The sequence below is a fragment of the Chelonoidis abingdonii genome, chromosome 3 (assembly GCF_003597395.2).
Source record: "Chelonoidis abingdonii isolate Lonesome George chromosome 3, CheloAbing_2.0, whole genome shotgun sequence".
Taxonomy (NCBI): domain Eukaryota; kingdom Metazoa; phylum Chordata; order Testudines; family Testudinidae; genus Chelonoidis; species Chelonoidis abingdonii.
In genome coordinates this window covers 64,005,429-64,016,809 of record NC_133771.1, presented here as the reverse complement: position 1 = coordinate 64,016,809, position 11,381 = coordinate 64,005,429, and the positions used below count along the sequence as shown (strand labels likewise).

The following is an 11,381-nucleotide window of genomic DNA, read 5'->3' as shown; positions in this document are numbered from 1 at the left end:
CCCCCCCCCAGCCTGATGGTGAACAAGTGGGAAGTGCAGGCCACAGTCCCTGCAAGTCCACACCAGGATCTGGGTAGAGACATCCATGGACAGAATGTCTGTCTGGATACAGGCGCTGGTGGAGGAGACAGAAGGGGTGCTAGCACAAGCAGCGCGCCTCCTCTTCACCATAGCGGCTTCCCCAACTCCTTCCCAAACTCCCTCACAGACTCCCCTGTTGGCTGTCCCCTGTTCGCAAGCCAAGAACTTCTTAGTTTATAAAATTATATATGGGGGGAGGGATAGGGATTTTCATTCCTGCCTGTTGTTCTACTATAATTAACTCTGGTTATCCTTTCCCTCCTCCCCCAACTTCTGTGATTCACTGTTCTCTACATCTCATTAGTAATAAATGAGGAGAAAAGCTGTGCAACAGAATGAGAAATTTCTTACCAGATAATTTTTCTGTTAGCAGCTTCTCTCCAAATTTAACCCACCCTAACACAAGGGGCACATGAGGAGAGGCTGAGGGAACTGGGATTGTTTAGTCTGCAGAAGAGAAGAGTGAGGGGGGATTTGATAGCAGCCTTCAACTATCTGAAAGGGGGTTCCAAAGAGGATGGAGCTAGACTGTTCTCAGTGGCACCAGATGACAGAACAAGGAGTAATGGTTTCAAGTTGCAGTGGGAGAGGTTTAGGTTGGATATTAGGAAAAAAAATGTCACTAAGAGGGTGGTGAAGCACTGAAATGGGTTACCTAGGGAGGTGGTGGAATCTCCTTCCTTAGAGGTTTTTAAAGTAAGGCTTGACGAAGCCCTGGCTGGGATGATTTAGTTGGGTATTGGCCCTGCTTTGAGCAGGGGGTTGGACTAGATGACCTCCTTATGTCACTTCCAACCCTGATATTCTGTAATTCTATGAAGTGACCAGAATATAAATTGAAAATTTTCTCTAAAGTGAGACGTCTTAAGGGTAATTTAATAAATTATCTCAAGTTGCCTTAATGTTAATAATGGGTTGCTACAACTGTAGAAGAACTCTTTTGGTGGCCTGAGCTGAAGGGCAGAGATTAGTCCTGAAGCTTCCAGCAACAGCACTGGACTGTCTCTGAATTGCATAGGTGGGGGGCAGTAGCCCATTAGTAATGAATTTGGAGAGAATCTGGTAACAGAAAATTGTCAGGATAAGAAATTTCTCTTTCCTTAGCAGTTCTAAGTCCCCTTTTCTCCACTTGAGGCAGCACAGATGGGACTAAACAAAGTCTGAGGATCTTGTCCTCTGTGATCTTGACTTTTCAGAAGTGCTTCAGGTATGCCAAGGAGGGTTTTATCATATGGTTTTAATAAGAAATGTATAACTATATTAAATGTAAAATAGAAGTTAATAGTGATGAAACTTGCCACAAAATAAAAGCAGTTTGCCTGTGTAAAAGGTCAAGTATTTCCATAAGGCTAACTTATTACAGGACTCTATTTTTTTTCTTAAATTTTGATTTAAGATGTTAGTGGGATAGGACTTTGTCTGTGTTTAAGGGAATTATTCCTGAAGTATAACATGTTTATGTGAATACTTTCTTGTGACTTATTTTTATTTGTTCTTTTACAGGGTCTAAGAGATACTCCTCACTACCGAATTCTTATTAACCAAACCAACGGCTTTGGCAAGTCTACAGTTTATATTCCTGAGGAGGAGATAACAATTATTATGGGATTAGAGGTAGTATCTTTAAGCATGAAGTCCTTTGTAATTTTAACTTATTACCCTTTTGTAATCAAAAAGGTCTTTGACCTACTCAGTATAGAATAAATATGTCAACATTCTGAAATGGTAGAGAACAGTCATAGGAAAAGCAGATATGCAAATATTACATAAATTGTACAGGTGAAAATGGAATGATATTGCTATACTTTTTGTATACATATCTTCAATGGATATAGAATGCTAATAATCTTATTTAGGTGCTGCCTACTTTCACCTTCCTAGGGTCCAGTTGTTTGACCTTGAGATTTTCTAAAATATCAATTTGGTGTCTGTTGTGAACAAGCTGTTGCAAAAGATGGGCTTTGTTTCTGGATTCCACTGACAGTCCAATTTGGACAAATCACTTAGTCTCCTTATCTCTAACTACCTGACTGAAGAGAGGCTTATTTGTAAAAGTGCTCTGACTTCTTGAAAAACTAAAATATATACAGTGTACTTGTACATGCTTTTCTAAGTTTTAAATTCACTGAGTTTGTGCCACAGAAACAATAACTAACAGCTATTCAAGAGTTTTTTTTTAAAACGAATATTAATAGCTACAGTACAGCTAAACCACCAGCCTTTTTCAGTAATGTTGTTACCAATCAATTTGTAAAATTCTTTCTGCAGATACGCAATCCTGATCTGACAACTTACTTCAGTAGATATGATGGATCTAAATACATTATGCAACCATGGTTGAGAAAAATCTACCCCCATGACTGAAGTATTTAACATTATATGTAAATTGTGCATCTGATGTACAACTGCGCCGTACATTCCTTTTTTAAACTGGGACAAATGGAAACCAGGGTAAAACTGATTTGTAAATTGTTTCATTAAAGAAATAAAATTGAACTTCTAGCATAAAACATATGTTAATGGCTTATTTCAGTTCCATTAGAACTGAATGCATTACATATTGAATGCATTATGTTGAGGTTACTCAAGTAAAACATTCTCTCTGTCTATATATATAATCAGAATATTGTGAATTGAGGACAATGAATAATTTAGTTCTCACTAGCTTGGGATGAAAGCTTTAAATATAGCTGCATTGCAACTAGCAGCACCAAACGTTCTGCACATCAAATATTTTAGCTTTTTGTGCAAGCTAAATAGTCTAGCGTGCACTGTTTCTTCAAAAGTAATATATTCAATCTAGCTGAAGGGCAGTGATCTAGATAGAGGCCAACTGGGACTAAATGTTAACAAGTTCTTGGAGATATTTGCAGTAAGTAAATCTGTGAAATAATGTGAATAGCTACCGGTACTTTTTTGAAGGAGTGTACACTGAGCTACTTATCTTTGCTTAATATGTTTAGACCAACTCTTGAGACGCACATTAATATCTAAGAAACCTGATATTTAATCAGTCTTTCTCCAGGTGTAAGAGAGAAAATAAATGTGCTTGAGGCCTTTTTACTTTAGCATACAAAAAAGCTGTATACATGAGCTTCCTACTGGTGTCCTGCCCAACTCTACCCACTATAAATAAGGGTGGGAGAAAGGGGAGGAATACTAGTGATGGCATGAAGTCTGTATAAAGCCTTTGAGCCCTCCTTCAATCTCCCTGGTCACTCGATTACAGACCTCGAAGTTGCAATACTCCAACAAAAAAATTTCAAAAACAGACTCCAATGAGAAACTGCAGAATTTGAATTAATTTGCAAACTGGACACCATTAAATTAGGCTTGAATAACGACTGGGAGTGGATAGGTCATTACACAAAGTAAAACCTATTTCCCCATGCTAATTCCCCTCACACACACACACTGTTACTCACACCTTCTTGTCAACTGTTGGAAATGGGCCATCCTGATTATCACTACAATTTTTTTTTTTCTCCTGCTGGCCCACCTTAATTGATTACTCTCATTATAGTTAGTACAGCAACACCCATTTTTTCATGTCCTCTGTGTATATATCTCTTCCTACAGTATTTTCCACTGCGTGCATCCGATGAAGTGGGTTTTAGCCCATGAAAACTTATGCTCAAATAAATTTGTTAGTCTCTAAGATGCCACAAGTACTCCTCGTTCTTTTTGCTGATACAGACTAACATGGCTACCACTCTGAAATTATTTCAGTGTAGCTTGAGGTATCCACCTTCAATTTCTTTGAAAAAACATGATAAAACTATTTTTCTCTCTCTAGGTAGTTCTGAGAACAATCTGGTCTTATTTTTTGGAGGGGATGTGGGGTGGAAAACTAATGTTATAACTATTTTTTTCTGAACATTTACAGAGGAAGATACAGGTCTGAAAAACTGAATAAATTTGTACTTTAAAGTACATACATTTATTCCAGGATTTGTCAGAGACAAATAAGAAAAATGCTTTAACATGCTTCTAGATAAGTTTGTTTTTTCTCTTTTCTTGTCTCTTTATCTCAAAAATAGCAAATATTTTTGAAGAAGCATAAATAGTGGCACTTTGGATTCTCTGCTGCACAGTCAGTGTGTTTGAGGAGTTGGATGGGTGACTGTCTATTTGTCCTTCCCATTCTTTCATTTCCTCTTCTCTGATAAGCAGTGGTTTTCCCAGTGACTGGCCGAACAGTCGACAGACCTCTTGAGCTTTTCGACGTGTGTTCCCAACAGCAGCAAGACACACTTGACGCCTGGGAGGTAAAAAGCAAGGGAGCTTAGCTGATCCAACCATAGCACAGAAACTCCTGCCAAACATTATTTTTTGTGACTAAACAGATACAAGGCACATCTACTTCCCTACTCATATGCTTGATAGTTAAACATGGGGAGCAGGTGGAGGAGGAAGCTTGTAAGGGAAAACTCCAGTGTGCTAACAGACTCATGGCTAGATATTTAGAATACATATTACTCATAACCACACCTCTGAGAATTTCAATGTTTTTTTTAAGCAGTGGATGACTGAACTTGTTTCTTGGATGTAGCCAAGCCCATCTGAAGAGTGTGAACTTCCGATGAGATGGAGAAGGGTTTTTTGATGGTATCAATGGGAAAAGCAGGCTTTTGAATGCTCTTTTAGTTCATCTCAATAGGAATTGAAAAATTAGGGGAAGAGAAACAGATAAATATAGTCAATCTCCTCAGGCACCTTCCTTCATCAACCACTGAGTCCTTGTCTCATGTCATTCATGGCAAATTAACTCTCCCTCTATGGCTGGGGTGCTGTGGGAGGATGTTTTGATGTTAGAAAGTTTTTCTTTCTCTTCAAAGTAATAGAAGTGGAGTTTCTTTAGAAAGGTATATTTCAAAGTTTGTTGTCAACAGCTAAGAGAAGGAAGGACAGCAGCAGCACTTGGGGAAGTGGATGGAGCCTGTTAAATGCTTGTACCTTCCCATACAAATCCCAAACTAAAATTAATTTGTTTAGATTTAACTCCATTGAAAAACCAGATATGCTGATTGAGCATGTTAAAAGCATATTGTTTTTCCTACTGAAATTATGGGAAAGCTTGTTACCTCCTGCCTTTATACAAGGACACTGCAGTCTCCATGAAAGATTAAGCGTTACCATTTGCAAGCTAAATGTATAACCTTTTCTAAGTTTCTTGAATTTTCCTTTAAGTATAAGGCAGGAGTGGGCAACAGGGAGACTATTATTGTTTCCTTTTTTAAACACTCTGGATTATGTATTATGTAAATGCTTCCTGAGGCTGTGCATTTCTGTAGAGAGGAGAGGGAGAACTTACCGAAGGGTGTCTATAGCCTCTGCTGTATGGTAGAAGTGAGGTGGACTGATGGTAACAGAACTACCCAGTTTCTCAATGAGTAAGTTGCAAACGTTCTGCATTTTTCCAAAATCACTAAATGTAATGCAGACCTGTTAGTAAACATAAGTGGATTAGAAAAGTGACTTTCTTTTCAGTGACTTAATTACAAGGGTACATTGCAAACCTGATATGTAAGGACAAATGAGGGTATTAGCCCTATACCTCCACTACTACTTGCCTAGAAGATGTCTGCAACCCTCCAGTAAACTGATCATTGTTTTGCAGCAGAATTAAAATAATGGATTCAGAATACGTTCTTTGTGGGGAACTTTAGAAATTTGGTATGTTCGCAATTTGGAGAAAGAAAACGTGTCCTTAAGATGTCACGAGCCATGTGTCCCTAATTCTTACATTTTGAAGCCAGCTTAGGGAAAGTACAGATGCCAATTACTATTTCATGAGTGTTTATTCAGAAAACTAGGCAAACGGGATGAAGCGCATATGCGGGAAGGAAAATTGCAGTGTAATTCTAGGCACTCTTACATGCACTTACAAAAAGACTAAACTTAGTGTTTAGTGACTAATCTTTTAGTAATATTAAATTTTAAGAACCTAAGAATGGCCATACTGGGTCAGACTAAGGGTCCATTCAGCCCAGTATCCTGTCTGTCAACAGTGGCCAACACCAGGTACACCAGAGGGAGTGAACCTAACAGGCAACTATCAAGTGATCTCTCTCCTGTCATCCATATCCACCCTCTGACAAACAGGCTAGGGATACCATTCCTTACCCATCCTGGCTAATAGCCATTAATGGACTTAACCTCCATGAATTTATCTAGTTCTCTTTTAAACGCTGTTATAGTCCTAGCCTTCACAACCTCCTCAGGCAAGGAGTTCCACAAGTTGACTGTGCGCTGTGTGAAGAAGAACTTCCTTTTATTTGTTTTAAACCTGCTGCCCATTAATTTCATTTGGTGGCCCCTAGTTCTTATATAATGGGAACAAATAAATAACTTTTCCTTATTAACTTTCTCAACAACACTCATGATTTTATAGACCTCTATCATATCCCCCATTAGTCTCCTCTTTTCCAAGCTGAAGAGTCCTAGCCTTTTTAATCTCTCCTCATATGGGATCCATTCCAAACCTCTAGTCATTTTAGTTGCCCTTCTCTGAACCTTTTATAATGCCAGTATATCTTTTTTGAGATAAGGAGACCACATCACATTTTTAAGGTTAAAATCCAAGAAATAATAACTTCTATTTAAATCTGTGTTCCCCTACTCCTCCCTTCCAAAAATAGTTAAAGCTGAGAGTATATCTTAGTAACTTAAGGGTAAAAATAAAAATTAAAGGAATGTTGTAATTATCCCAAAACCAAGCACTAAAAATCTAGGAATTTGAGTTACATTTAAAAAGTCAAACATGTTAAGGAGTGCACAGTTAAGACACCAAAACATCCTTAACTCTGTCCTGTACTGATGTCGTGCAAAAACTATATATTTATGATTCAGGCATTTTAGTGTTTAGGATTCATGGTTAGATTTAACTGATTTTTAAAGACATGATTTTTTTTTTCATATTTCTTCCCTACTGTGTCATCACTATAGGATAAAATGTTTTGTCCTCAGGTAACTGATGTATCCTCTTAACTCTGTTGTAACATAGCTTTTCGTCTGGGAATTTCGTTAGTCTTTTTTAAAACTATTAGTTTCATACAAACACTAAACAAGAAACACAAAGAGAATGCTGCCATGCAATATATCTTATGATATGATGTGCACTATCAACCTTAAATAATTTATTCATTTAAAGGCAGATTTATTGGTACACCTAAACCATGCAGTTAAACAGGGTTTACAACTATTTTACATTTGCATGACTCTGGGAAGAATCCAAAAGACATACTGGTTAATGTGACTCTCAATTTGCAAATGATTCATTTGTTTAGAGGCTGTTAGAGAGAGAACTCTACTTACGTAAATAAGGTGGGCCCAGGACCAGTGTGAGTTCTGATATTTGTGTGCTTTGAGGACTCCCCCTATGCTCCTGCTATAGCAGTAACTCAATGCACAGTGGCGCCAAGAAGCTATCACTGGTGCCCAAGCTAGTATGCAGTCATGACTCTTTAAACACAGTAACAGCTGGGCCAAGTGACCTGCCAGTAAGAACTTACTGCATCTGTCCAGTCTTCCTCTTACCACTGAGTCATTACAATTCACAGAATTGTTGCATCAAATGGAAAAAAAATTAATTGATAATTTCCTTTCTGCTAGAAGCATTTCCCACAATTCTTCTACGCACAGGGCTGCTCTTCTCCTCTCTGCAGTGGTGATTCAAAGCTGCAGTGCAGCTCATGCTGGCCACGCCCCCTTTCCCCACTTTCTGCCAGGTGAGTCATTCCAAAGCTGTGTGAAAAACTTAGAGAAAAATATTTATAAGCATAACATCAATGACAAATGCATTAACTGTACACCAGGCCAACTCCCTTCATGGTAAATATGCAAATAAAAGCCCGATCTTTAGCAGAAAGGCACCAATGTGGGTAGAATTGTGGGAGGTGCTTCAAGCAGAAAGGAAATTATTGTAAGAAATTTTTCATTCTGCAGCCCAGTGTCTTCCGCAATTTTGTTACACGTGAGAAGTAGTGAGCAGTGTACAGGAGTAGGGAGAGACAAGAAAAGGTAAATAGAAAAAGAGTTAAATAGACCTCCTCCCCCTTGAGGATTGACCAAAAGGCCAGGCCACTACTGGACCACTGCGTGGAGCATCTTTTTGCCAAAGGAGGCTTTTGCAGAGGACAGAAAGTTAATCAGCGACCATGTGGCTGCGCTGCATATATCTGTGGTAGAGGCACATGCTCATTTGGCCCACAAGGTTGCCATGGATCTCGTGGAGTGTGCCTCGATAGCTTCTGAAAGAGAAGTGCCTGACACTTTTTGTAAGCTTCAACAATGCACAGTCTGATCCATCTAACCAGAGACAGCCTGGAGATTCTGAGCCTTTGACATTTCGGGTGAAAGAAGGCAAACAGGGCCTGATATTTCAGGTGAAAGAAGGCAAACAGGGCCTGATATTTCAGGTGAAAGAAGGCAAACAGGGCCTGACCTTGTGGATTCTGTGCACTTGATGTAGATTTCAGTGTTTTTCTGACATCTAAATTGTGCCCCAGCTTCTTGGGTGGGTGCTGTGGCTTTGAGCAGGAGGAAGGAAGGATAATCTCCTGCAAGCTACGGAAAGCAGACTTCACACTGGGGAGAAACTACAGCAGTTCTCAGTACCTTCTTGTCTTCATGGAACACTCAGTGGGGTCCTTGCATAAATAGGACTGCCAGATCTGAAACTTGCCCAGGAGACATGATGGCAGCCAGAAAACAGATTTTGATGGAGAGACAAAATGCTGATATACAAGTCAGGGGCTTGAAAGGGTGAGTGGCTAGGGCTTTCAACACCAGTGGTGGGACCCATTTAGGGAAGACTGGTCTGACTGCCAGTTTGACTGCTCTGACAAATCTGACTACCTTGGGATTACATGCCAAAGAACCTGAGGATCCTGTGAATAGAATGCTACTAGTGGCAGATACTTGGCGAGCTATGGTGCTGGACTGAAGACCTTTATCTATACCTTCTTTGAAAGAGTCCAGGATAGCTGGAATTCCAGATCTCTTGAATTAGCATTGCTCTCCTGGCATCAAATGCTGAACTTGGTCCAGATGGAGGAATAAGCTTTTATCATGGAGATGCTCCTGGACTCATACAAAGTCCTGATCACTTTGGAAGATAGGCCTAGTGCTATTAACGTTTCCCGTTCAATAACCAGGCTCTCAGCTGAAGATGATCTGGGTCTGGAGGAAAGGGCCTTGGGCACGGATGTCCAGTCTGGGTGGCAACTGTAATGGTGGTTGCAGTTTCAGCTCTATCAGATCAGAGAACCAGGGTTTCCTTGGCCAATACAGAATTATCACTATCTCCTTTCTTTGTTTCTGCTTTATCTTTTAAATTATTTTTCTTATGAGAGGGAAGGGCAGGAATGCATATCACAAGCTTTCTGGCACCTGTGGGACAGGGCTCTGTTCCCAGGGACTTGGGATCTGATTCCCCGGTAAAGTATTTTAGCTGCTGGTGTTTTTGTAACTTGCAAACAGATTAACCAAGAGGAAACCAAGCATCTTTAAGATCAGAGTGAAGACTTCCTGGTTCAGGCACTATTCTGTTCACTGTGCAATGGCTGAGCCAGTCTGCTTTCTGATTCAACTTCCCTTTTATGTGTATCACCTGGGAAGAGAGATTCTTTTCTGCCCATTTTGTTATCTCCTATAGTATATTTGTAGTCTCTGATAGTACAGAAGCCATTATACACCCACTTGTGAAGGATAGAGATGAGATGAGAAAGTTACCTTATGCAGTAACATAGGTTCTTCAAGATGTGTGTCCCTGTGGGTGCTCCACTTTAGGTGTTTGTGCTCCCCTGTGCTCATAATTGGAGATTTATGGTAGCAGTTCCCGGTTGGGTCACACATGTGTGACCCCCATCTCACACCACTTCAGGTGGTTATCTGGCACTGTGCGACCAACCCCCACTCTGTTCCTTCTCTACTGCAGACCATTAGTGCAAAACTCTGAAGTAGAAGGGAGGAGGAATGATAGTGGAGCACCCACAGGGGGACACACATCTCGGCTGTTTAACAAAATGTTATGTACGTTTGTGGAGCATGTCATTTCAGATCCTGAGAGCCATGAAGTAACCACGCTTTGAGTTGGAGTCTTTGAGAATCCGGATGGAGGACGTGTCCTGTGTCCTCAGACAGAAGCTGAGACAGAAGCGGGAGTGTGCATGGTGGACACGCCGCCATCCGTAGAAGGTAAGGATACATTTGTTGAGACCACATGTGGGCTATTAGGATCACTCTGGATCTGTCCTGTCTGTTATTGTGAAGCACTCAAGCTAGGAGAGGGGTGGGAGGGAAGGCGTACAGGAGGGGAGCATTCCATTTAGTGAGGAAGGCATCGCTGACAAAGTATGGACCGAGTCCTGTTCTGGAGCAAAACTGCAGGCATTTGGTATTTTGTGTGGTTGCAAAAAGATCTATTGTTGGGAATTCCCAGGTCTGAAAAATGTTTAGGAGAACATGTATCCAGCTCCTACTCATGGTCCTTAGAGAAGTTCCTGCTCAGGGTATCTGCTGTGGTATTCTGGCATTCAGGTAGGTACGATGCTGAAATATGGACATTGTGCTTGATGCACCATTGCCAGAGTCACATGGCTTCCATGCATAGGAAGTGTCATGTTCCCCCTTATCTGTTTATGTAAAACATACAAGCCATGCTGTCTGTAAGGACCTGTACAGTCTTGTCTTTGATGATCAGTAAGAAGTGGGAGTAGGTGTTTCGGACAGTTCATAATTCTAAAAGGTTTATATGAAGATGGGATTCCACTGTGGACCACTGGCCCTGGATAGAGTGTGGGTTTAGATGTGCCTCCCAACCCAGAAGGGATGCATCTATGGTGATGGTAAACGCTGGTGGATTCTGTTCGAAGGGCACCCCCCTCCAAATGTTGTATGGGTATGTCCATCATAAAAGGGAGAGAGTCTTTTATTTTGTCCAGCATTGTGAGGCGTTCATTTATATTGTGCCTGTGTGGAACATAGTTGTCCGGAGCCAGGCTTGTAGACACTGCAAGTGTCTGATGACGAAGGTCATGACAATCATGTGGCCTAGAAGTTGTAGGCAGGTTTTGGTAAACACTTGTGGACTGTTTCGCATCATGGAGATCAGGTTGGGTAAAGTGAGAAATTATTTTCTTGGTAGAGAGACCATTGCTTCAGGGGAATTGAGGTATGCCTCAATAAACTCCTGTTTTTGTGCTCGTGTCAGAGTGGATTTTTCTATGTTTATTTGAAGGCCTAACCTCGTAAATAGAGTTATCACCTATCTAGTGGACTCTAACGCTGTCTGCCAT

At 40.5% G+C, this 11,381-nt stretch overlaps 2 protein-coding genes across 2 annotated transcripts in view; one reads left to right on the top strand and one right to left on the bottom strand.

The window, feature by feature from the left end:
- Nucleotides 1-2,582, top strand: part of LOC116833400 (F-box only protein 21-like) — a 30,330-nt gene extending 27,748 nt beyond the window's left edge. Inside the window, exons 6-7 of the mRNA XM_032794922.2 lie at nt 1,585-1,695; nt 2,350-2,582. Coding sequence (XP_032650813.1) covers nt 1,585-1,695; nt 2,350-2,445 — 207 coding nt within the window. The 3' untranslated portion in view covers nt 2,446-2,582. The remainder of the gene's footprint in view (nt 1-1,584; nt 1,696-2,349) is intronic.
- Nucleotides 2,583-3,994: 1,412 nt separating this feature from the next.
- IRAK1BP1 (interleukin 1 receptor associated kinase 1 binding protein 1) overlaps nt 3,995-11,381 on the bottom strand; it is a 31,518-nt gene continuing 24,131 nt past the window's right edge. Inside the window, exons 3-4 of the mRNA XM_032794924.2 lie at nt 5,396-5,526; nt 3,995-4,342 (exon numbers count right to left, since the gene is read on the bottom strand). Coding sequence (XP_032650815.1) covers nt 4,072-4,342; nt 5,396-5,526 — 402 coding nt within the window. The 3' untranslated portion in view covers nt 3,995-4,071. The remainder of the gene's footprint in view (nt 4,343-5,395; nt 5,527-11,381) is intronic.